Below are 27,933 nucleotides of genomic sequence, written 5' to 3' on the forward strand. Positions count from 1 at the left end.
ACATTTTAATGTAGGCACCAAACCTGGCAGTTTTAAAGACCATGTGGGCAAATTTGGACAAACTTTTAGGATTCTTTAAGCTTTTTAAACTTTTCTTTGCCCCATAATCAAAAATTGAGAAAAAAATGTCACTTTTGTTTCTATTAATATTGCAAGTGAAGCACCTGTGTATACATTTGCTTCATTTTTTTGTGTATGTGTTTTTTTAAATCAATATCACCAAACCTTTCCTGTTTTTTCATTTAGATAAGGGTATAGTGGCTAAAAAAGATGTTCTGAAATTCTTTTATTAGGAAAATTGTCTTTTTTTTCTGTTTTTGTATTGATATAGTCATTTAAATATTGCAAGTATCTTTAAACTTATATAATTGGAAATAGATACTATGAAACAGAGGGCTAATGTCAAGATATTACATGATAGAAGAAATTAACATTGTAAGAAGGGAATGAAAAATGAATTTATTGCAAAATGACAACCTTTTAAAAACCTTTAACTTTAAATGAGAATTCTGGGTTTACCTTTGCCTTCAGATAGTTGACTCAAGGGTGTGAAAACCCATATAGGGGTTGGGAATGAAGAGTAGGTGATTTCATTGAGCTTTAGTATCTGATAAATAGTTAAGCAAAAAAAATGAGAATCCTTGAATTATTAAGTTTTATGGTAATTATGCTAGGTGTTAGACATTTTTAAAATGCTTATAAACTGAAAGATTTAATTTTAGGCAACTCTTAGTAGACAGAAGATGACTTTGTATGTCAAATTGATAAGTAATCATTAAAAAGGCATTACATTTTGAGTTTTATTAAATTTTTTATTTGCGTTGTATTAATGGTGTCATTTTCCCAAATCATTTGTAAGCTACTTGAAGGCAAGGACTATGTCTTCTATTTTATGTATCCATAGTACTCTTGAATGCTACATTCATGACTTTCAATAAATTTTGATTGGTTTTGTAGTGCAGGTATGTGTGTTTATAAACACTGATCCATTTACTACATTGAAGTTGTATGGGATTTTGTAGCCTCTATAAGTTATTCTTATTCTGATCAAATAAAATTTTAATTGTCTATTTAGACCCTATTACTCTTTCTGGATGTGCAGTTTATTAGGTGGTTTATTGGGTCTTATGTTCCAACCTGTTTTCCAAGTAAGAGAAATAGTAGTAGTGTGAAGTAATCTCATTGGTAGAAGCTTTTAAATTAGATATGAATTTTCTTTCATACTTATAGGAAGTTGAGAAATCTATAATAAGCAAGAGAGTGGTCAAGTACAAGAAGTAAAGATCTTGTCAGTATGTTATTTTGTGGTCAGTTTTGTGGTCTATTATAAAAATAAAAAATTGGACTAGAATGAAAGTTACATGTTTGCAGCTCTTAAGTTAGATCATTACTAATCTAGAAGGACTAAGTCCTCTGTTTTTAGAGTTTTGGAGTTTCCTAAAATTTGTGCCAGAGAGATTCTCCTGGCCATTTCCTACATACCTTAGCTTTTCCCCATCCCCTGACTTTTATATAATGTGAATGATACAATTACAGTTATACTTAACAGAATAAGCAAATGAAGGGGGCGGGAATATCTGATCTTCTTTTACTTAGTCTTTGGTATCACCCTGGTAAGAGATTGTTCATATGACCCAGGGGGTGTTTTCCTAGATTGCAACCAAAGACCATTGGTTAGAGATTGTGTTCCTTTTTTACTGTTGGAATATTTTTGTTACTTCTTTTTTTTTTTTAATTAAATTTCCAGTGCCAAGCACTAGAAGGTACATGAGTAATTTAATATCAAGGTTAATGAGTTTAAGTTTAAATGGAATAGATTCAGTTCCTCCTTATCCAGGACACAGGGCAACTCAGTTCAATTGTTCCCCCTCCCACTGGTTAGTATTCTCTGGCACCATCATAACTATGTGGTCATAATTGAATCTAGGTTGGTAAATATACACATACTTTATTTTAACTTTTTTAATTTGAATTCCAAATTTTCTCCTTCCTTCCAGCCCCTCCCCTACTCATTGAAAAGACAAGCATTATATTGGTTATACTTGTGAAGTCATACAAAACCTATTTCCATATTTGTTGTTGAATCATTTTAGTTGTGTCCAACTAAAGTCATTTTAGTTGTGGTTTTCTTCAAAAAGATACTGAAGTGTTTTTCCATTTCCTTCACCAGCTTCTCTTATTGATGAGGAAACTGAGGCAAAGAGGGTTAAGTGACTTGCCCAGGGTCACACAGCTGGTAAGTGTCTGAGGCTGGATTTGAACTCACAAAGATGAATCTTCCTGGCTCTAGACCCAGCACTTCTATCTACCATTGCCACCTGGCTGCCTCCATTTCCATATTTGCCCTATCTGAATGTATATTATTAATGGAGTCTTGATTTCTATTGTTAGATCATTATCTATCCTCTTTAAATGAGAATGTCTCCAGATTTGTCTCACTCTACATTCTGGCTTATTCCCATTGACTATTATGAGTTTACTTATTTCTGCATAAATGACTCTCCTCTCTGTTCTCCAACCACCTGCTGGTTGTCAACATCTCAAACCCATTTCTAAAACTGATACTGTTATCTTGCCCCCCCTCTCTTACATTTCTCTGTTTCTGTTGAGGGAACCACCATCCTTTCATGTACCCATGGATAAAATTTAGACAAATATGACCTTTTTCTATGCCTCCTGGCCCATGAATTCTGCTGGACTCCCCCACTCTGCCTGCCTTGATGTGCCTCCCTTTCCTCTTGCACAGCCAATAAGTAAGTTGCTTTGGATGTAAACTGATCTCTTCCAATCCAGTGGCCTCCATTGAATTCCAAATTTACTGGCATATTGAGTGCAGAGTGCAGAACTTTAATAGCATCATTTTTTAAATAGCTCACCTGAAATTCTAATATCTCTACTAGCTTCATTTTTAACTAATTTTTTTTTCTTTTACTTCACTTTCTAGAATGTCTAGCTCTGGATCAATAACCACACCATCATAGTTAGCGATGATACTAGTTCTTCTGTATATTCTTGCCACCTCTTTTCTACTTCTGCTAAGTCCCTATAATTTTTGTCTTTCATCATGCCCATTTTTTGCATGAAAATTCTAATTTTTTTGCTCTAATTTGCTTGAAGAAATCTCGTCTTCCCTAGTCTTTTGTTTTATTCTATACCTTTACATTTAAGAAAACCTTGTTACGTTGAGTATATCTTTCCCCTTCATTCCATTTTACTTTTCTTTTTCCTCAGCTATTTTTAAAGCCTAATTAAACAACCTTTTTGCTTTCATGGCCTTTTTTCCCCCACTGGAATACTTCTGTTGCTGTCTCCTGTAAAAATATTGTAAACCTCTGTCCATATCTACTATCTACTAGATCTAATCCCTTAAATCACTTTGAATTCATATTCATAAGGAATGTTATTTAGGTTTACCTAAATATATTTACCTAAACATTTACCTATACATTCTGTTGGTTTTTCCTACTTTCTTCAGTTTAAGCCTGAATTTTGCAATAAGAAGTTCTTGTTCTGAGCCACAATCAGCTCCAGATCTTATTTTAGCTGATTGTATACTATAGAACTTCATCTTTGACTTCAAAATATATAATCAATCTTATTTCAATATTGACATCTGGTAATGTTCACACGTAGAGTTGTCTTTCAGATTGTTGAAAAAAAGACTATACCACCTAACTGAAATAAAATTATCAACCAGATTTCCGTTTTCTTTCCAGGCTTAATTTATATTCTTCTTTTTCATTCATTCTGCTTTTCCAGTCAACCTGATTTACTGTTTTCCAGATTGAGCTTGATAATCTTCAGTCTTTGTACCTTTATACCAGGTGACTCTACCATCACCAGCTTCCTGATTCCAGAAATATGCTTCCTTCAAGTCTCAGATCAGGGGCAACTTCTAGCTTTTCTAGTTCCCCACCCCACTTTATTAATCTCTCCTTTCTCATATTGTCTTTAATTTACTCATGTGTGTACTTGTTATAACCCTCTCAAACTGTAAACTCTCTGAAGGAACTGGCCAGTTTTGTAGTCATTTATATCCTCAAAGAAAGTGCTTAATTTTTTGTTTTGAGCTGTAATGCACATTAGCACCAGAAAATTGAATGGTTGATGACAATTTCATCGAGTAAACTTGTATACTTGTAGGAGAAAGACACTCCTTCTTGAATAACTTTAGGGTTGGCCAGAAATACTTTTATGAAGAGATTTTGTTTGGCAGATTGTGAATTAAAGAAAATATCTGCTTAGTTGAACCCTAAACCATGCTCCCTCTGCCCACAACATGGGTTACATAAATAAACAAAAATTCCATTGGTTATCTTGAGATTCTTCCAATAAAGACATTGCTGTCATATAGTGTCATAATTTATAATTAAACCCTATCAACTTTAGGCTTAGTGGCAAAGAGATGAGAAGCGGGGTGGCATAATGGGTAGAATGTTGAATTTGCAGATGAATGTCTGTCCTTGATTTTTGGAATAGGCTACAGCATCAGGTAGGTGATACCATGACAAGCACATGAATTGGATTTGAGTGAGGCAGTGCTGTGCTAAGACACCAGTCTCACTTTCTCCTCCAGAGCCATCTGGGTTCAGTGGCCAGATCAGGACAGCTGGAGATGACCCTGTATAGAATGCAATCAGGGTTAAGTGACTTGCCCAAGGTCACACAATTAATAAAAGTCAAATGTCTGAGATCGCATTTGAACTCCAGTTATTCTGACTTGAAGGCCAGTGCTCTATACACTGCACCACCTAACTGTCCTTGGATTTGGAGAATGGAAATCTGATCTTGTAACTAGCTTTGTGGCTTTAGTGTAGTCCTTTCACCTTTAACCTCAGTTCCATCATTTGTAAAATAAGATTGTCCATAGTTCTGTTTTTGTGAATCTCATGAAATAATACATATAAACTGCTTTGCTTTAAGGCATGACATAAATATTGGCCTGTTGTCTCATCTATCAACAAACTTAACCTCTCATTTACCATCTGTTTGAATTATTCAGGATATATCCATATCTCCTAGCATACAACTCTGTGCCCTATATAACTTCTACTCTGTTATCAGTAGACTCTCTTGATAATCTGGAACTTTGAACATTGCTGCTTCTGCTCTTAACTTTAGTGGAAACTCTGTTCTCTCCTGAAGCCACATCCTATACAACTGCCTCTACTACAAATTCTTCTTGTTCACCCTCACTCATAGCAGTTTTAGGTGGGCCTGTGCCTTAGTCTCCCCATTATTGTTTCTAGACCAGTCTTTTGTCATTATATCTAGAAATAACCTTCCATCTTCACATTCTTAGTAGACTTTCCTCTCCCCTATTCTTTTTGTCTATATCTGAACTTCCAGGTCACTTTCCCAAATCTCCCAGTGATTTTAGAGACTGTCTTGTGGTCTTCATCTCCCCGTCCCCTGTTCTACTGTTTTAAATACCTTGCTTCAGTTTCTTGACTCTATCAATCTTCTGTATCCTTCTCTAATCACCTGTATGGCCACATATTAAATACCACCTTTCTTTGAGTCACTTTCAACAGTTGAAACTTTGAAATTCCAGTCTCAAACCACAATCTCTATCCTTTCATCCTTCCCATTTTCACACTTATTGTGTAATATTGTTTCCTTTCTTGTACATGGTCTTCAATATATTGACTCCTCCTTATTGTTATGGTCCCTCTCATGCATTCTGGCTTTTACCATTCAGCTATCAAAGTGATCTTCCTAAAGCACGGATCTGGCAATGTTACACCAACACTCCCCTGCAGTAAACTATCTTGGCTCCCCATTACCTCCAAGATCAAGTACAAAAATTCTCTGTTTGGCTTTTTAAACTATTCATAAACTGATCCTTTTAATTTTTTAGTCTTCTTACTCCTTATTCCCATTCACACATTCTACATTCCAATGCTGTTTCTCCTATATGAAACTCTACCTGCCAGTTCTTGCTTTTTTACCAACTGTCCCTGTGCCTGGAATTCTCTCCTTCATCTCAGCCTGCTGGTTTCCTCAAGTCTCAACTAAAATCTCACCTTCTATAAGAAACTTTTTTCCAGTTTCCTTCAATGCTAGTGCCTTTCATATGAGATTATCTCAAATTTAGTTGTGTCTGTACATGTGTATCTACAGTGCTTAGGATAATCCTTAGCACATACTTAATAAATGATTATTAACTTCCTGACTAACTTTGCTTCTCTTCATAACTGATCTTTGATGTCATGGGTGGCCAGTATAGTTTATGAAAAACTCCTTTTTTCCCTGATCTTTTCCTTCCCCCAAAACTCTAGTCATCTGTCATTTTGACCTGCAAATCTTCATTTCTTTGTTATCTCCACCATCTGATAATCTTGACTACTACATTTAGGACCTCTGAGGACAAATGTAGAAAAATTATGAAAATGAGCTAACTTTGCCAAAAGAAGCTTAAGTTACATTTAATTCAGTAAACAATTATTGAATGCCTACTTTAAGCACACCTTACTGTTGCTGAATTAGTCCTATTCTACCCTGCCTCCCTATTTCATTCCCTGACTTCTCCATTCTTAAGTGATCCCTCTAGACCTTCACATTTACTTCAGATGACCTTGGTTCCAACTATTTCATTGGGAAAATTAAGAACTTATCTTGTAGAAAGTTGGATTTGAGCTGTGGCTTGATGAAATCCTTGAAAAAACATTCCAAGCATGAGAACACCATTGCAAAACCAGAATGGAAAGATGGAGTGTCATGTTGGAAAGAGCAAGAAGTCTCATATTTAGGTTTATCTTTGTCTTCCCTCATTCCTCATTTAATCAAATTTTACTGTTTCTGCTTCTACAACAGCCTCCAGATCTGTGCCCCTCTTCCATTTTTGCAATTGCCACCTTAATATAGACCCTTCTTGTATGGGCTCAAAGAAAAAGCAAGATTCTAGACATCATCTGACCACCTGACCTAGTGGACTGGGCTCATATTGTTCGTTATGCTGGGAGTGCCCTTTGTGCCCCTCTTCACTTGTTGATTCCTACCTATGCCTTAAAGCCAAGCTCAAGTGTTCTTTCTTCTATAAAGGATTCACCAGTCCCTTAGCCCCCACATACCATTTATTTATACCTCTCTAAAAGTGCTTTGTCATGTAATGTGGTGTCCTATAAGTGTTTGCTTCTTTTCTCCCCAGTATAATGTCAGTTCTGTGAGGTAGAGAGATAAAACAGTTATACACCAGCTACTGTGTGAATCCCTGAGAACATACAAACAAGCAAGATGATCCTTGTCTTCAAAGTGTTTACATTCTAATGGAAAAGACAACAACACACTGAAGCTGGCGGATGGAAAGTGGTGGATTGGGAGGTGACCTGGCAGCTGACACTGAGGGGCAGAGTCCAAGACTTTGGGGATAGGGAGACAAATATATTGTTTGGAGTACAAACACTATCTTGAGGAAGTGGATAAGATAGTGTCTTATGTAAATATTGAATCTCCCCTAATTTTTTAGCACAGAAAAAATATACTTTTGCATTTGAGAAATTGAGAAAATAAATAATCCCAAGCTACTCTGACACATAAATCCATCATTTCGGCATCACTGATTTTTTCAGTTGTATAGCATCATTGGGAGAACACAGTCCTTGAAGAATAATCTCTTCTGGACTATTGTAAAAGTGCTGCAATTGATTTCCCAACTTCTGTTTTCTTTTCTCTTATCCATCCTTTCACATAGCTGCTAAAGTATGAGTCTGGTCATACAAATCCTCTGTTTAAGAATCTTTGAGTTTCCTATTGCATCAAACATAAATAAACTTAACTGGCCATTTAAAGTTATTCATTCTGTCTCCAGTCTACCATTCAAGATTTATTTCACATTCCTTTGCTTCACCCACTTTCTCTTCCAGTCAAATTGACCTACTTGCTGCTCTGATACTTCTACTTTATCTCCTCTATAAGAAGGCCTTTGTCATCCCAGTTTTTTTAGTACTTAGTCTTGAGCTGGCTGAATCAGCCAATGAGTTCAGGTTCCATAAGAAACAAAAAACAACTAGAAAACTGGTCACCACAAGTAGTCCTGCAGGGGAAGTTACAGACTTGGAACTCTAGCATGTGTACATGTGCATGCACGCGCACGCACACACACACACACACACACACAGAGTAATCAATGAGAGCGAGAGGGGAGTGGTCTGCATAGGAGGACAGATAATATCCACCCCCACTCTGTGACAAGGAGCGTTCTTCTCATCAGTGTTGGACCGTTCTTAATTACAGAATGGTGCTGTGCTGTTGAAGTCAAGGCATTTTATTCTCTCATAGGATCTTAATAAGAGAGGGGCTGCTCTAAGCTCTCACTTGTGGGTTTTTCTAATGATGCCAACATTCCCTTTAGAAAGCTGTTTAAATGATGCCATTTTCCTGCTGGCAAGACTCTTTCAATAGGAGTTAGATCTGAGCTTAACTGCCTGATCACTCCCTTCTCATCATCCTGTATTTACTTATTTATTCAAGTAAATATCATGTGCTATGTAGTAAAACTTGAAAGCAGGGGATTTTTTTGTCTTGTATCCTAATTCCTGTCATATTACTTTACACATAGCAAGAATGTATTAAGTGATTGTTAAATCAAAATTATGGGTGACCCAGAGAATAGTAAAGAGATACTTAAGTGGATTGTATCATACTAACAATGATGAGGCATGGACAAAATGGAATAAAATTAGACACCCCCCACCCCCACTGTTACTAAATGACATGGCCACCTCTTTCTTCTGGTATAACCCTTGAACGTGCTTTGGTATCCATGAACCAAGATTCAAACTCAGGTTGCCTTATTTAAGTTCTGTTGTTCTTCCTGCTATAGTAAATAGTTTTAGCATATTCTGTCTTTCCATGTATAACAACTTATAAACTGTCAAAATTAAAATTTATTTTTATTACCAAGTATGATGTGATTGGTATTTTTTCCTCTCACAGATTTCTGATATTTAAACTTCTGATTTGCTGAAGAATTGCAAAGATTAAATATAGCCTCCTATCTAAGGGCTTACAAGGATGTATTATAATAATGGCTTTTGCAAATCTTTTTTTCTGTAGGTAGTTCTTTAGAGTAGGTTTGCTCATAAAGAAAATTTTTAGATTTTTATTAGAAAAGAATCCAAAAAATAAAAGAATCCATAGTCACACAGAAGTTTATTCTTTGGTTTCTACTGATATTGAAACAGCCAGCAAAACTCAAAGAGTAAGAATTTCACCTTTATGATTCATTTTCAGAGGTAATTCTCAGAAATATATTGCAAGTAAACAGTTTGGGTTTTTGTTAGTACTACTTGTAGGAAAAATGAAAGGTCAAAACCATGAGTCTAAGAGTCTATCTATTGGAAGTGTCAAAATAAAAATGTAGGTCCTTCAGTTGTGATCTTATTGGTGGATGTGATACTCTCCCTAAAAGACTAGATCACAACTGTTTTCCTATTTCAACCTATGTCATCTTTAAGTCCTTCATAGGGTTTTCGTCATTTTGTGATTATAATGTAAGTCTGACAGGGCATCTATTAAGCATTTTTTAATGATACATTTCCTAGATGTGAAAAATATAAAAAAATAGAATAAGAATTAATATATAATTTTTTGCTCCTATTTGAAAATAACATTGTCTTACTTGCATCAGAATCTAGAATACTGTAGTCTCCTCAATAAGCTGATCTTTATTCCTAGTCACTTCAAATATTGATTTAAAAATCTTCATGGAGAAACAAAGGGATGATTTGCTATCTGAAATGGAATTAAAGTAATTCAATGAGTGTCCCCCACCAAGATATGTATGTTAAATGGGCAAGGCAAGTAGGCAAGAACATTAAGCTGGACTCAAAATTAAACTTGAGGAGGACTAGATTTAATTGCATTTGAGAAATTGTACGGTACTCTCATTGATTCCAAACTGCATAATAACATGACTAATCTTTATAACACTCTGTCCTCCATTTAGTATAAATTGATGAAAGGGGGTGGCTAGGTGGTGTAGTGGATAAAGCACCGGCCTTGGAGTCAGGAGTACCTGGGTTCAAATCCGGTCTCAGACACTTAATAATTACCTAGCTGTGTGGCCTTGGGCAAGCCACTTAACCCCATTTGCCTTGCAGATAGATAGATAGATAGATAGATAGATAGATAGATAGATAGATAGATAGATAGATAGATGGATGGATGGATGGAAGAAAATTTTAATTACTATTTTTTCCTAAATATTTTAATTCTGTAAAAGAGTAGATTGAACAATTCTGTGAAAATTCTTAAAATCCTGTACGTCAAATGGCAAGCTTGCTGTTCCTCATATGGCTTAAAACTTGTTTTTAAAGAAAGCTGTCATGTAGTAATATTGTAGCTCAAAATGGAATGTGTAATTTTTTAAAAATAATATCCCTTAAAGCACTGAAATTCTTAACCCTCTTTTGTGTCATCTTGGTACTCAGGGTAAGCACATGTACTCCTAACTCCTTATAAATGTATAAATATTATATGTATATACACATGTACACATTTAATTCTTGGACATCTGGTTTAAAAACCCCTGCCTTAAAGCTACACTATTGCATGGTATCCATCTTACTTGTTCCTGTAATAAGTGACCTCATAAATTTGCAGAAATAAGTATATGGATTTTTTTCTTTAAGTAGTTTTATTGGATCATTAAAGAATTGAAGCAGATTCTTTCAAGGGGAATATTTGACATCTTGTCATCAAGTCTTCAACAACTTCTGAAAATTGATCTTTTTTTTTTTTACAAAGCTTTTGCCATACTTTCCATTCTGTAAGAGGGTGTGTTTGTGTTTGTGTGTGTGTGCATGTGCACATGCATGCAACGTGCGCCAAGAGGATAAAATGATTAAAGAGGAAAGTTATTTAGAGATTGTGAATTTGTAGGGGAGCTTCCTGTAATCCCATTTTTCATAATTTGTCTTGGGTCTTTTATCTAATTTGTCTTACTCAAAAATTGCTATTTAAAAATTAGTATTTCTTGGAGTAATATATTTTATTTTACTAATATTACTTTTAGAAGATTTTTTTTATTTAATAAGATAAAGAGGTATAGATATTTATTTTCCATAACTTATAAGTTTGTTGATCTCAAGTTTTTCAAGTTAGAAGCGACCTAAGAAGCCATCTGATTCCCTCCTTCATTTTACAAGTAAGGAAATTGAGAGGGCAGCTAGGTGGCACAGTGAATAGAGTACTGGCCTTAGAGTTCAAAGTATCGGCATTCAAATCCTGCCTCATATCCTTGACACGAGTTGTGTGATCTTGGGCAAATCAATTAATCCTGATTTATATCTGGCCCCAGATGCTTCTGGAGAAGAAAGTGAGGCTGGTGACTTAGCACATCACCCTCTCACTCAAATCCAATTCATGTGCTTGTCTTGGCATCATCTGACATCATGATCTTCCTTGAGATCCAAGGACAAACATCATCAAGGAAACTGAGACATTGGGAGGTGATTTATCCAAGGTCAGACAGGTAGTAACAAGGGGCGAATTTTAACCCATGTTGTATGACTCAGAACAGCTCTTTCTACTGTATTATATTGTTTATTTTTATAAACATGTTAAAAGCAAATTATGATGTTGTTAAACTTTACTTTTGTAGTTCAATAATAAGAAATACTTGTTTAAAACTCTATATTTTATAAAGTTCTTCCCTCACCAGGCTGATTTGGGTAGTTAAAAATCATTATCCCCATTTTGCTGATTATTCTAAGTATTAAGGAGTTTAAATGATTTGATCATAACTTTAGGTCTGCTAATCAATATAACAAGGACTCAATCTCAGGTTGCCTTACTTATGTTCCATTGTTCTTCCTGCTATAATAAATAGTTTTAGTATATTTTGTTTTTTCCATGTAAAACAACATATAAACCTCCCAAATTCATTCATTTTAACTACAACTAAGGTTATTTGCTTAAACTGATTTGCTGAGGAATTGCAGTTAATAAAGATAGTCTTCTATCTAAGGGCTTAAAATGCTGTGATGTAATAATCACTTTTGAAAATCTTTTCCATTTTTTTTTTCTGTAGGTAGTTCTTCCATTTTCATCTATAATGCCTTGGGGGACAATTTTGTTTATTTGGATATCTTGCCAATCTTCTTTAAACCGGTTTTACCCTCCACTTCTTTCTGCTTTATGACATTATACTAACTCATAGTTATCCATCCTGTCAGATTTTACAAATGAGTTTATAGTCTAACCTATTTTCGCCTTTGGCAGCCATCTCTCTCCATTTGGCAGAGATTTGCTACTTGCCATTAGGTAAACATGACTAAACTGGGTTTTTGGTTGCCCAGTTGTGGCAGTTAATTTACAATGCAAGACAAGTGGAGGTAGAAATGGAAAGATTTGTCTACCAATTGTTTATGTTGGCTGAAGAGCCTGGGATAATGCCAAGGTTACAAGCCTGGGAGCCTGAAAGGATGTTTTTTTTTTGTTGGTTTTTTTTTTTTACCTTTGACAGAAATAGGGAAATTTGGAAGAGAGGAGGGTTTGGAGCAGGAAATAAGAACTGGATTAAAGTTCAAGATGTCTCTAAGAGATTGAAGCTCAGGGGAGAAACTGGAACTGAATATGTCTATCTAGACATAAACGTGTATATGTATATCTGTCAGATAATAGTTAAACCCATGGTAGCTGATTTGATTACCAAGAGTATGTAATTGAAGAAAATGAAAAGGCTTAAAATCACAGTTTGTGGACACAATATGTATGATTAAAGCAGTTTGGATCAGGTGATATCATTTCAAGGTCTGGTATAAGGGAAGACTTTCCCAGTAGTAGTGATAAACTTTTTCTAGGGTGTTTACATCATTTTTATTAAATCTACTTTGCAGCTTATGATACAGTCTATTATAGAAAGGCACAGAATTTAACCCAGAGAGAGGAGAGTATCCAGAAAGAGTAAGTAGTAAAAAAAGTGCTAATTCCTTTCTTTTTCTCACCATGAAGTACCTGTGAGTAACTTTTCCACTTAACTAAAACTACCTTGTTTTTTCTGGTTTGGTTTATAGTAGAATGTCAAGATCAATATGATTCAGCTCCTCTAGCAATCTGTCTAGTCAATCATTAGATAAGAATCTCGATTTTAGAATTTCATTTGTCAAATTAAAGTATATTTTGGTCATCATTGGAGGGTTTGTGAAAAGATAGGTACACTAGCATGTTGATAGAAGAAGCTGCAAATTCATATAACCATTCTGAAGGGCATTTTGAATACCCTTTGTCCCACAGATACCCATGTTAGGTATATTCCTCAAGAGCTTTGACCAAAAAAAAAGGCTCTCTATATATTAAAATAAATATAGTAGGGGCAGCTAGGTGGCATGGTGGTTAGAACACCAGCCCTGAAGTTAGGAGGACCTGAGTTCAAATGTGACCTCAGACACATAAAAAATACCTAGCTGTATGATCACAGGCAAGTCACTTGACCCCACTGCCTTCGAAAAAAATTAAAATAAATAAAATATATATAGTAGCATTTCTCGTGGTGAAAAAAATTTTTAAAGTAATAAATGCTCATCTTGTGGTACTCAGATTTAATGGAATATTTTTTCTGTAAAAAACAATTAGCATGGGGAATACAGAGAAACTTGGAGAGACTTTACAAGAACTGATACAGGGTGAAGTAAGAAAAGTCAGAAAAAAATATATGCTAATGACTACACCAATGTGTCTATAGAAAACAACTATCAAAAACAACACTTAGTGTAGTGTTGTGAAATTTAAGGAAGAATCATGAGCCCTTTCAGAATGGTTATTGTTCTGTTTGCTTAATTCATTCTGTATCAATTCACATGAGTCTTGTATAATCAAACAATTTTAAAAATATTTCCCCCAATAAAAACAATTTTTAATGTTCTTTTATTTTAAATTTTGAGTTCCAAATTTTATCCCTTTCTTTCCCCCTCTCTGGGAACAAGAAACAGTCTGATAAAGGCGCTCTCTCTCTCTCTCTCTCTCTCTCTCTCTCTCTCTCTCTGTACACACACACACACACACTTTATCAATTTTTACAAGTTGTTAAAGACTTGGCAAGTCACATATTTCCCTTGAAAGGATTTTCTTCATTCTTTAATGATCCTATAAACCACTTGTAGAAAAAAAATAATCCATATACTTATTACATGAGCAAGTCAAATGGGTATTCAACCATTCAACAGTGTAGCTTTAAGACAGAGGCTTTTAACGTGTGTGTGTGTGTGTGTGTGTGTGTGTGTGTGTGTATACACACATATATGTGTATATGTATATGTATAGAACACATGCACGTATATATGAGTGTGTGTATACATTATACATTTATAAATATTATTAGGAATACATGTGCTTATCCCGACTACCAAGGTGCCCATGACAGAAAAAAAAAGGGTTAAGAACTCCAGTGCTTTAAGGGGTATTATTTTAAAACAAACAAAAAAAAAGAACTATACACAACATTTCATTCTGAGTATCACTGCATGAGCATTTTTTAAAAAAAATAATAAGCACAGTATGCTTGCCATTTGACAAAAAGGATTCTTTAAGATCGGAGAACAATTATCAACATTAGTAATTGTTGCAACTTGAAGACAGTACAGTAGATAGGAATAAATTCCAAAGCCCTGGGTCTTCATCTTCAGCCAGAAGAGAAGTTCCACCACTAGGAAGTCCACATCACTAACTTATTCTTTGATTTCAAGCCCCATCAATAAAGCCAGGATATTTGGGAGAAGGGGGGGAAGGGCAGGTGAGAAAGATAAAATATAGGAGGTAATGAACACAGCATGATAGATCCAAGGTAGGACTCACTTGTATGAGGGATAAGAATTCAAAGACAGAGGACATCGATTTTGCCTACACCATTCAAGGTCCTGAATAACAGGAATTGGGGGAGTAGTACATTGGGAGATAAATTTTGATGGATATATTAGGCTTGCAATTAGGGAAAGACTGAGCAAGGGTATCAAATAAGCCTCTAAGGTTCTAATTAGAGGTAACATGATATGGTAGCTTCAATACAGGACTGGTTGCTAAGACAACTCTATTTTGGATCTCAGGTCTATTTCTCATCTCTGTCATTTTGAACTAGCGTAGTCCACCCTAAGCCCAGTTTCTTCATCTTTAAAATGAGGGGATTGAACTAGATCATTTGTAGTCTTTTCCAGTTTTGAATCCTATGATAAATACCATTCCAAAGGTTTTAAAGAATTTGGCATCAGTGCAAAGAGGCCAAAAGAAGAATCTCTTTTCCTCTGGTAATGCAAAGACTTTTGACTTAGAGTAGCATCCTTTAATTTTGTTGACCTTATGATTCCGGCAGACATTCTGTATAGCCATTCCTATAATTTTCTATTTACCTCCACTCTCACTTTTTGCTTATATGAGTTGAATCTTAGGTAGAAATAGTAAAGTCTGAAAAGTTAGGTATCTAAAGTGATGAAGAGCAAAATGAGCAAAATCTCGAGAACAACTTATATAATGATCAAATAATTTTTATAAAAAGAACATTGAAGGACGGAGCCAAGATGGCGACAGGAGAAGAACCTCTCTTAGGTGCTGTCTCTCTATATATAAAATTTCAAAACCTAACTAAATTTTCAAGAGACAGAACCCACAGAGGGATCCAGTGAGGCAGTTCTTCAGTTCAAGGTAACCTGGTAAATGGTGGAAAGGCTCCACTCCACAGGGTTAGAAGGGCAACTCGTCAGAGTGAAGGAACTTCAGCCTCCCAGAGGCATCCCCAGGGAGCCTGGGAGCTGCAACTCATGGCAGCAGGGGCAGTTTTCCGATCTACACCCCAGGGAACACTGGGCACAACTTGGAAGATCAGTTGGGGGGACCTCTGCCAGAGCAAGCCCGTGAAGCCCAACCCTCAGGGCACTCAGCGAACAGCTTGGTCATGGCAGCCCAGATCCAGGAAATGGAAGCAGGCAGAACTGGTAAGCAGGAGCCCCCCAGGCAACTGAGCCTTGAGTGCTTAGCCTACCTAAATTAGGGGAGTGGAGAAAGACTTCTGAGGTCTGTCCTCTGTACCTGGAACAGGACTCTGGTGCTCTGACCACATTCAGATCCTGATCATAGTATAGGCCCCACATAGAACAGGAGCCCCCCCCCCACCTCAGCCCCATGGTAGAGGGGTACACTTGTGGTCATTCATGGACCAGGAGGGAAGGCAGAACCTCACACATGGAGATACTTATGGGGGGGTCCCAATAATACTCAAAAGCTCAGGAAGCACCCCAAAACCAGGCACAGGCTGGGGAAATGAGTAAACAGAAAAAAAAAAAGGATCACTATTGAGAAATACATTGTCTATGATCCCAAGAAGAATCAAAATACTCAATCTGAAGATGAGGAAGTACAAACTCCTGCATCTAAAGACTGGAAGAAAAACATAAATTGGGCTCAGGCTATGACAGCTCAAAATAGATTTTGAAAATCAAGTGAGGGATATAGAAGAAAAATTGGGAAAAGAAATGAGAGAGATGCAGGAAAAAAACATGAAAAAGAAGTCAGAAGCTTATTAGTTAAGGAGATCCAAAAAAATGCTGAAGAAAATAACATGTTAAAAACCAGCATAGGTCAGATGGATAAAACAGTTCAAAAAGTTATTAATAGAGGAGAAGAATGCTTTAAAAAGCAGAATTGACCAGATGGAAAAACAAATAAGAAAGCTCTCTGAGGAAAACAAATCCTTCAGATGTAGAATGGAACTAAAGGAAGCTGCTGACTTTACAAGAAGTCAAGACATAATACTTCAGAAACCAAATAATGAAAAATTAGAAGAAACTGAGAAACATCTCATTGAAAAAACAACTGATCTGGAAAACAGATTTAGAAAAGATAATTTAAAAATTATTGGGATACCTGAAAGTCATGATCAGGAAAAGAGCCTTGACATCATTTTTAAAGAATTCCTTCAGGAAAGTTGCCCAGATATCCTAGAAGCAGAGGGCAAAATAGAAATTGAGAGAATCTACCCATCTCCCCCAGAAAGAAATCCAAAAAAACCAACCCCCAGGAATATTATAGCCAAGTTCCAGAACTCCCAAGTTAAAGAGAAAATATTACAAGCAGCCAGAAGGACACAATTCAAATATCGTGGCGCTGCAGTCAGGATCACATAGGACTTAGCAGTAACTACATTAATGACTAATAGGGCTTGGAATATAATATTCCAGAAGGCAAGAGAGCTCGGAATGCAACCAAGAATCAACTACCCAGAAAAACTGAACATCCTCTTCCAGGGAAAAAGATGGACTTTCAATGAACCAGGGGTATTTCAAATGTTCCTGTTAAAATGGCCAGAGCTGAACAGAAAGTTTGATCTTCAAATATAGGACTCAGGGGAAACAGAGAGTGGAGAAGAAGGGGAAAATATGAGGGACTTGATGATGATGAACTACATGTATTCCTATATAGAAAAATGATACTGATAATACTCATAAGAAATATCTCATTTAATAGAGCAGGTAGAAGGAGCTTTTATAGATGAAGCACAGGAGAGAGCTGAATTTGAAGATATAATATATATTGTAAAAATGGAGTCAGTGACTGAAAGGGAAATGTAATGGGAGTAAGAGAAAGGAGAGGTGGAATAGGCTAAGATATTTCATATAATAAGATTTTTTTTTATTACAATGAGCTATTGCAATGATATGGAAGAGGGGAAGGTGAGGGGAATAAGGGAACCTTTGCTCTCATCAGAGGTGGCTCGGAGAGGAAACAGCATATATACTCAATGACCGGGTATAGACGTCTAAAGTAAGAAGAAGAGAAGGGGGACAGGGGGAAGGTGGGGGGTGTGAGTGATGGAGGAGAGGGTGGACCATGGAGGAGAGTGGTCAGATAAAACACATTTTCTTTTTTACTTCTTGCAAGGGGCTGGGATAGGATGGCCTGTCTGGGACCACAGGGCTGGATGGTTTCTGTACCTTAGGGGTGGTAGGTGGACTCTGGGTCTCTTGGCCCCAGGGCCGGTAATCAGACTGCTGTGCCACTCAGCTACCCTACAGCACATTTAAGAAGAGGGACAGAATGAAAGGAGAGAGAAAATATAGTATGTGGTAGTAGGAAGGTATGAATGGAGGGAATTGCGATCAGCAATGGCACAGTGGAAAAATATGGAAGTAGCTTTTGTGATGGACTTACCATAAAGAATGTGATCCACCTGCGACAGAGCTGGTGGCATTGGAACACAGACCGAAGCACATTTGTTATTATTGTTGTTGTTGTTGTTGTTTGGGGGGAGTGCAGGGCAAATGGGTTGAGTCGCTTGCCCAGGGCCACACAGCTGGGTGATTATTGGGTGTCTGATGTCGGATTTGGTCTCAGGTGCTCCTGACTCCAGGGTTGGTTCTCTGTCCACTGTGCCACCTAGCTGCCCCATTATTATTTTTTAATTTTAATTTTAATTTTAATTTTTTTCCTTTATCGCTCATGAGGGTCTATATTTTTTTGGGGGGGAGTGTATATTATGTTTACTCTTAAGTAATATATAAAAAATCATTTGTATAAAAATAAATATAGAAATTTTTTTAAAAAAGAACATTGAAATATTTCAAAACTCTGATCAATAAATGATGTGATTACTCACCTTTCAACAAATAGTTGATAAAGAATGAGACATAAATTTTTAAATATTGGCATGAGATGAATACTTAATTTGTTACAAGGGAGGGTTGGGATATTAAAAGGGAAGGGAGGGGAAGGATGATAGCATTGGAAAGTGATAGGTTTTTTTTCCAAAATAAAAAAAATCAAAGCATTTAGAAAGTGCACTAATTAAGTTTATCTGTAATGAATGACATAACATGTCTTTTCTAATAGTTTTTAAGTCCCTTGAGGGTGAGTATTCTAACATTTTTTTCATCATCTCATCTTTAAAGGTACATAATATATTTAATATAATAAATATGTAAGCTTTTCTTGTCTTTTTTTTTAAAGGTTTTTGCAAGGCAAATGGGGTTAAGTGGCTTGCCCAAGGCCACACAGCTAGGTAATTATTAAGTGTCTGAGGCCAGATTTGAACTTAGGTACTCCTGACTCCAAGGCTGGTGCTCTATCCACTGTGCCACCTAGCCTCCCCTTCTCTTGTTGTCTTAAACATTCCAGAATATATTCTAATTTTCTTTCCCTGTAAACTTATTTGTTTTTGTATCAAATAGTTTTTAATTTAGTTTATAGTTTCAATTGGTACTTGCTTTATGGCAGACACTGGAGATTCAAAAACAAAATGAGTTCACCTCTGGGAACCTACATTCAGTGTTTTTGTAATTATAATCTGTGCATGTGTTTGCATGTATGTATTCAACATTAATCATTACTATTACCCTCTTTACCTCTAAGTAAATGGGGCTGGAAGGGACCTTAGAGGCTAATTTCTGAAATTCTCAATTTGTCTATAAGTGAAAGATAAAACAGAAGTGAAAGTAGTTTTAATTTTTAAGACCAGTTCACTTACAGGAACAATTCTGTGCTTCACTGCATTTAAATAATATTGGTTGCAATAAGTTTTATTGCCATCAATTACTGTAAATCACCGATTCATTTTATGCATATTGATTTCTTCCCAAGGTGAAATTTGTGCCAATAATGAAGTATAAATGATTTATTTCCTTATTTTTCACTTAAAATTCTTATGTTTTTCAAAAAAAAGAGTAACCTTGATAAAAGGTAACTTTTACAAAGTTATTTATCAATAACTTTTTTATTTGCTTTGTACAGAATCAGAAGATAATTAAAGCCTATCTCAAATTATCAAATGATCTTATACCACCATTTCACTTATTTTCCAGACTCTTAGTTCAAGACTCAACTTCATTTCACATTCTTTAAAGTTTCTGTGTAGGAGTGCTTCTCAGTAAGTTGCTTTCGTTACCATACATCATCAGTGTAAGATGATCTGTTTTCAAGTGAATCATATCACTATTTGCCATTGAAAAATTTGGTTCTAAAGCTGTACAAAGACCTCTGAGGAATTGAAAGTAGCTATTCACCACAAATACTGTACATGAAGTGGCTTTTATTCTTATAAATGTTTTGAGGTCACAACAATGGCTATAATTCCTTTGTTAGTATTTTTAAAAGTTTTAAAATCTTAAAATGACTAAGCATTATGGTTCTTTAAATCTAACTTCTTAAGTAAATTACAAATTGTAATGCTTAGTGTTCATATTTTATTAAAAATTGTAGCTTAAATTTTATTTCTTGGTATGAAAAAAAGACTCCAAAAATTTTCTTTCTCATCTTCTACTATAGTAAAGAAAAACCACTTTTCAAGATGGTCATCTATAAAGAAATCTGTGCATTTCTTACAGTCATTTTTAAAATGAGTTATGGTACCAATATTAATCATTTTAGCTTATGAATCATTGGTTTAGAGTTAAAAGGGACCTCAAAGTCTAGTCTAACCTTTTGTTTTCTATAAGAAGAAACTGAGGCCCAGGGAGGTTAAATGACATGTTAGAGGCCAGACAGGTAACAAGTGTCGATGTCAGGGAGTGATTTCAGAGCCTGAACATAAATTTCTTCTTTTAAACTTGAACTTTGTATAAAAGATTGGGTTGTCTCTATATCTGTACTGTTAAAAATTAAACTATGCCTGTGTCCTAAGGATGTCAGCTATGGAAAGAAAGGTCCCATATCCATCCATAATATTCCTAGCACAATTGGGGTATTAGAAATCTAGAAACAAAGCAAGTACCCATCATTTGGTACCTCCAGTGTCTAAATAATTGTGATATATAAATGCCCTAAGTAATAATGCATATGAACAATTCTCAGAACATTATATGAAATGATAGAATAAAGTAAGCAAAACCAAAACAAATATATACATAACAACTCTAACCAATGTAAATGAAAAGTTTATTTTTCTCATCACCCCCAAAGGAGATGGTAATCAACCAATAAAAAAGTAATAAGCACCTGTTATGTTGCAGGTACTGCAATGGGTGAGAAAAGAAAAACATCTAATTCATATAGTGCCATACTATAGAGGTATTTCAGGTTCAGTTCCATATCACCACAATAAAGTGAACCATATGGATTTTTTTATTTTTGTATATAAAATTTATGTTTATTATACTGTCATCTATTAAGTGTACAAAAGTATTATGTCTGAAAAAAGTACATACATAAATTTAAAAATACTTCATTGCTAAAAATGCCAGCCTATCTTCTGAGCCTTGGGTTACTTGTAATCTTTTTGCTGTTAAAGGATCTCATCTTCATGTTAATGGCTGTAAACTGATCCAGGTGGTGATTGCTTCTGAAGTTGGGGTGTTTGTGGCAATTTCTTAAAATAAGATAACAATGAACTTTGCCACAATAATTGACTCTCCCTTTCACAACACTTAGAAACCATTGTAGGGTTGTCAGTTGACCTGATTTCATTATTGTTCCCCATTAAGACACTTTTTTGAAAACTTTGGGAGCATCTTATTAAAAAAACTGGGAGCATCTTATACAATGAGTATAGATTTTTTTTGTATTTCCTACTTTCTTTGTGCTTGTCTTTGCGCTCATTGTTTTTCATTTGTTATATATTAGTTTATGTTTTGCCATGTTCTGCCCAGAAATGGCTCAGAATTCAAATTTTAAAATGATCCAGTTTGCAAGTGAATGGAAATCATGCTGCTAAACATCAATTTGGTCCTCCAACTGAGAAAGCAATCTGAGACTGGTTACTGGAAGAAGAAACCCCACTGAAAATGCCATGGCAGAAGAAGGCCATGAGAGGCAAGTCAGCAAAATGGCCTGATTTAGAGGGGGAATTGAAGATACGAATTGAAGAGCAAAGGGCATTTGGAATTCCTGTATCCACAAAGATGGTCCAACATGAGGCAAGAAGAATTTTCTGTTGAAAAAGAAGTTAGCGATTTCAAAGGAGAACACAGCAGGTGCTTCAGGTTCATCAAACGGAATGGACTAAACATGTGTATATACACCAGACTTGCCCAAAAGATGTCTGAAAGCTATGAGCAGAAGGTCCTTGAATTTCATGATAAATCAAACTTGATTTCATTAACTTTATATAATACATTTTTTTTTTCAAATTTAGGGCCCCCAAATTAAGGTGCATCCTATACATGGGGAAATATGGTATGTCAGGAAATGACATACCTGTCAGTGGAGCAGTCAGAACACAAGCATTTATCAGTTAAGTTTGACATGATTTGAGCATGGTTTGTGACACTCAAAACAATTACAGAAGCCACATCAAAAACCACTAATCACAGATTACTATAACAGGATAATAATATTGGAAAAGTTTGAAATGTTCCAAGAATTAGCAAAATGTGCATAATCATTTTAAAGTTTTTTTAGTAAGTAACATTAGTTATTTAATAGTAACTCACATTTATAAGCACTTGCAAAGTGCTTTATGTTTTTATTATTTCATTAGATTCCCACCACAATCCTTGGAGGGAGGTGCTCTTATTTCTCATTTAAAAATGAGGAAACTGGAGCTTGACAGTCACATGACTGTCCCAGGGTCATATAGCTATAGTTTCTGAATCAAAATTTGAATTCAAGTCTTTGTCACTCCATATTCAGCACTAAACTCAAATGGAAATGGATCTCTGCAGGTCACATTGTCAGAGAAAAAAAAATACAAATTGACATTTATGTAGAACATTTCCCAATTGCATTTTAATGTGGTTTGACCTGCACTCTGGAGTTTTGTGGAACCATGAGATTGACAGCTCTGCTCTAGTCACTAAACTTCCCCACTTTAATTATTCAGTAAATTGCCGCCTGATAAATAAATTTTTTTGTGCTCCAAACTGGGAGAAGATAAAAAGATAAATTAAAAGATAAATTAAGATACCATTCCAGTGTTTGAGTCAGTCTTAAAAGCCAAATATTATGTCCATGACTTTATATACAGGAATACAGAAGGAATTGTGATTTCTCAACATATGGTGAACTTTTTCAATTAGGTGTGACTTGGTGTCTCCTAGAACAAGTAAAGGTTAGATGTCTTACCCAAAATCACATGACTAATAAAAACCTGAAGCTCCCAAAGCATTAAAGGAATCAAATTAAGAGCCCAGCTCTTCCACTTAAATCAAGCTTGACCTTGTGAAATCACATCATCTGTCTGAATCTCTTTGTTCCTCTGTAAAATAAGGCATTTCAACTAGCTGACTGTAGGAACTTTAGGTCTAAATTGTGACTGTAATGAGTGTAAGTCCAGCCTTCTATCTATCATGCCATTATTCTTCTGGTTCCTTTCATATTTTTTAACTTTTTTGAAATAGAAATGAACTTATTCTGTATGTTCCAGATTTTTTTTCCAGTAGAAAACAAATTGTTTTATTCACTTTGTAAGGATTATGATATATGACAGGCTTGATGATTTCATATTTATGTTCTTCTCAGAGTACTATAATATGCTGTATCATATAAAAGCAAAAAATAAACTGGCAGAATTGATTTAGTATATATTTATTATCTATGTTCACCTTAAATAATTTTTAGGATTCCTCAGCCATTTATTTTGAAAAATATTCTACAATTATTCACATATTGAAATAGATCTGTGTTTACCTATTGAGTACTTCCTCCAGTAACACATATTTCAATACATTCATTCTTTTTCATCCTGAATAATTCTTGACCATGACCTCCACAGTTTCATCTTGGGAGGTTCACTTAATGTACTGGTATCCTTTCTCACTTTAATCTTGACATCCCAAGAATGATATATTCAGACTGTTTCACTGCTCCTGGATTGTTTGCATGTATTCAGGAATCTGAACCCTTTTGTTCAGCACTACATTCTAAAAGATTGTCTTTATTGTGTTTCTGCCTCTCTTCTTCCCTTGAGCCTTTTAGAAAAGGGGTTCTTTGTGCTATGGACCCCCTTTCCGAGACTGGTAAAGCCTATGGATGAGCCCCTTCTCAGAAGAATAATTTATTGCCTATATTCATAATGGAAAGAAATGCTAAGTTTCAGTTTGAAATTAGTGAAAATAAAGATGCAATTTCCCTTCCCCTCCCTATCCAAGTTCATATACTCCCTGAAATGTATTCAAGTACTCCTGAGGGAAGGAGGGGGAGGTCTGGACTTCAGTTAAAGTGCTTGGGGCCTGGATGAACTTATTTACTTATTTACTTCTAAGATTCAGTAGATTCCATAATATTGAGAAGAGCACTGAGAGAGGAACTAAACCCAGTGTATTCTCTTTGGTTTGCCTTGTTTTTTTCTTCAGATCTTCAAGCTAGAGTGTTGTATATTAATAGAACCCTAATCCTATTTTGGAATCTCTGTTTTGTTACACATTTTAGAACTATTAATTTTTTTTAAAGATTTTTTCAAGGCAATGGGGTTAAGTGGCTTGCCCAAGGCCACACAACTAGGTAATTATTAAGTGTCTGAGGTCTGATTTGAACTCAGGTACTCCTGACTCCAGGGTCCTCCACTGCACCACCTAGCTGCCCCATGAATTTTTTTTTTTTAGGTTTTTGCAAGGCAAATGGGGATAAGTGGCTTGCCCAAGGCCACACAGCTAGGTAATTATTAAGAACTATTAATATCTTATGTCAAAAATAAATATTGTTCCTTTTAGATGTGGTATAAAGACTTTTATTATTGGGAAGAAGGAAAGCAACAGTTGTGTGAATTACATGTTAACCAAAACTTTCTAGAGAAATATGGCTCCATTTTGTAATAAATTATACAAGAAAAAAAGAATTTTGTTAGAGGGTATGCTACTTGTCAGGAATACATCCTTACCATTTGAATAGATATGAATTTATGTAATGACAAAGAATTAGAACTGGGAGGGATCTGTAGAGATTATAAAATTCAGGAACTTTTACAGATAAGGAGATGGAGACCCCTTGAGGTTATGTAATTTGTTAATTTGGTTAGTAAGTTTCAAAGCTGCAGTGTACTTACCTCCTTGTTGAGTTGGATAGCTTTCAAATAAGTGTCTCACGATCGAGGCAGTAAAATATTCCACTGAATTTTAGAATAAGTAGACACAGAGAAATAGATTTAAATTAAAATTAAGAAATTTTTAGAGCTGTATATAGGACATTTTACCAGATTCAATTGTTCTTTCCCTCACCCTGCAAAAAAATAGCAAACAGCAATAAAAAGGAATCAGAAGTTTGAAATGTTAAGCTTTCTTCATTACTTAATTATATTGGGATACATTTGAATTATAGATAATGAATTACATTAATAACACATTAACTAAATTATAGGGCAGCTAGATGATACAGTGGGCAGAACACTGGCCCTGAGGTCAGAAGGACCTGAGTTCAAATGTGATCTCAGACATTAATAGCTGTGTGACTTTAAGCAAGTTACTTACTTAATCCTGCTTGCCTCGTATCTAGGGCAATTTCCAGTCATCCTAATTCATATTTGGTCACTGGTCTCTAGAAGAGTTACTTATTTTTATTTGGGCTTTTATCAGATAGGTTTATGTCTCTCTTACAGCAAAATCATAATTTGATGACAACCTGTTTTTAAGGAAAGAAAAAACATTACACATAGACATGGTTAGGATCATTTTGTCCATTTAGTAGTTTTAAAGTATTTTTATATTATAAGCTGTCATAAAACTCAAAGGACAATAATTTAAGAAAAATTTATTAAATGACATGTTCTACACTGCTGAGAACACAAACCTCTAAAGAGCTTATAGAGTAGAAAAGGATTAATGACCATAAAGCAAATTCTAATGCAAGTTAAAATAATATTTGAAGGTCTAAACAGCATAGTATATCCTCTTTATAACACATTGTAAATTTAGAATGTCATATAGTTCTATCATTTGCTTTTCTGTTTTATTTGTTTCTGATACCTTTAGCAAGTAGGGCAGTTAGGTGGCGCAGTAAATAGAGCACCGGGCTTGGAGTCAGGAGTACCTGGGTTCAAATCCGACCTCAGACACTAATAACTACCTAGCCACTTGGCCTTGGGCAAGCCACTTAACCCCATTGCCTTGAAAAATCTTAAAAACAAAAAAAAGAATAGAAAGTAGAAACTGAAAACAAGCAACTTAGACAAGTAAGGATTCTGGTTTTGTTTCAGTATGTGTGAGTATCCTTTTTAAAAAAATTTTAAATACCCCACATTTACCTGCAAAATTACATAGTATTGAATTAGAGATTAATAATCCTAAAACTTCAGGGTGTTTTTTTTTTTTTTTGACAGGAGGAGGTAGAGGTGTGGTGGAAGTAAAGGGTTATATACATATTTTCAACTTTTACCTTCACATTTCTTTGTTTTCATTTTCTTAGTTCAGACCTAGACCTCGGCATGAAGTTGAAGTCTTTGTAATATGAATAATTAGACTTTATGGTGCTATCCACTTCTTAACAGACAAGTAATGTAATTAAGACAAACCTTTTCAGACAGAAAATTTGTTTTGTTTCACTGTTTGCACGTTTGTTACGTGGGTGTTGTTTTTCTTTTTTCCCAGTTGGAGAGAAGGGTAAAGGAATGTTAGTCTCTCTCACTCCCAGAATCTCAGACAAGCAACTTGAAGGCCACAGATTAGATTTATTCTATTTTAAAAGAAAGCAATCTGGGTATAATAGAGGTCTACAATTTTGTGCACAGTCTCTTTTTTCTGTTCCTTCTGTATAGAAATGCACATTTTATTTGGTGCTTAAGTTCAAAATAAGCATGGATTTTTAAAAAATTAAATTTTACTTTAAAACATGTAGATATTTTGTTATAGAAATAATTTTAGGAAAAGAAATGAATATGTGTGTATTTGTTTCAATGTTCAAAATTAGGCAGATTATATCTTTTAAAATTAAAATCTCTGAACCAGTAGATATTTGCATATATTGATAGCATGACAATCTTGTATGTAAATTTATTGTATACATATGCATAGATACAAATGATAGCATACATTTTGATTTTCTTTTAAAATAAATTGAAAAAATTTGATGAGACTTTTGAAATTGTATGTTGACAGACTGAAATATCTTTTGTCTCGATAATTAATGAAAATATAAGTGAAAAAATTATTTTCTGATTATTACTCATGAAATTTAAATATCATGTAATGACTGATCTTAGATACCCTTAAAGGTTACTTCTAACTATAATTTTCTATAATTCTATGAACTGACAGTTCTGCACTTTACAGAAAAGTATTTTTGCTTTAATAAGTCACTTCAATTCCAGAAACATTTATTAAGTGCTTTTTATGCACAAGACAACTTCATGATCACCATGCTTTTTCCTTAAAAATTGTGACAGGGGCATCTAGGTGGTGCAGTGGATAGAACACTGGCCCTGGAGTCAGGAGTACCTGAGTTCAAATCCAGCCTCAGACACTTAATAATTGCCTAGCGGTGTGATCTTGGGCAAGTCACTTAACCCCATTGCCTTAAATAAAAATTTTAAAAAAAATTTGGATAACCATTTCACAGAACATGATAATGACTTTTCACAAATCATCTTTGCGATTCTCATAGTACTACCTAGATTTTTCCTTTGCCTTTCTTTATGCCTTGTATTATGGTTATTTGCATAACTGTTTTTACATCTGTTAGATTTTTCAGTACCTTGAAAAGTGATTCTGTTATCCATCTTTTTTATTTATCCTCTTATACAATGCTTTACAGTTTGTTAAATTTAATTGCATTTAGGTCTTGATTTGTAGTTATCCTAGTGACTTAACTACATTAATAATCTCTTGATATGAAGAAATATGCTTCAGATGAGAATAATACTTGTCATGTTAGCATCATATAACCTTTAGTACATTTTCCAAATAGGATTATGCTTAACCTCATCGTTTTTAAGATATAAATTTTATTCTTTCTAATTCTTCCCTTTCTGAATTCTTATATAGTCCCTCATGGAAATGATGCACACACTATAATATCACCATGCTAATTTTTTTGTAACTACACAAGCTTTTTTAAATTATTAAATTGTCTTTGGAGTAATTCATCATA

At 35.0% G+C, this 27,933-nt stretch overlaps 1 protein-coding gene across 2 annotated transcripts in view; it reads left to right on the forward strand.

Moving 5' to 3' along the window:
• The window catches only part of PTPN1 (protein tyrosine phosphatase non-receptor type 1), a 79,190-nt gene that overhangs the window by 16,630 nt on the left and 34,627 nt on the right, over positions 1–27,933 (forward strand). The window contains exon 2 of one of the 2 annotated variants that reach the window (XM_074210243.1): positions 2,171–2,236. The exons of the other annotated variant lie outside the window; for it this stretch is intronic. Within the exon in view, the coding sequence (XP_074066344.1) occupies positions 2,171–2,236 (66 nt within the window). The remainder of the gene's footprint in view (positions 1–2,170; positions 2,237–27,933) is intronic. 2 annotated transcript variants of the gene reach the window in all.

The sequence above is a fragment of the Macrotis lagotis genome, chromosome 1 (genome assembly GCF_037893015.1).
Source record: "Macrotis lagotis isolate mMagLag1 chromosome 1, bilby.v1.9.chrom.fasta, whole genome shotgun sequence".
In the NCBI taxonomy this organism is placed as follows: Eukaryota; Metazoa; Chordata; class Mammalia; order Peramelemorphia; family Peramelidae; genus Macrotis; species Macrotis lagotis.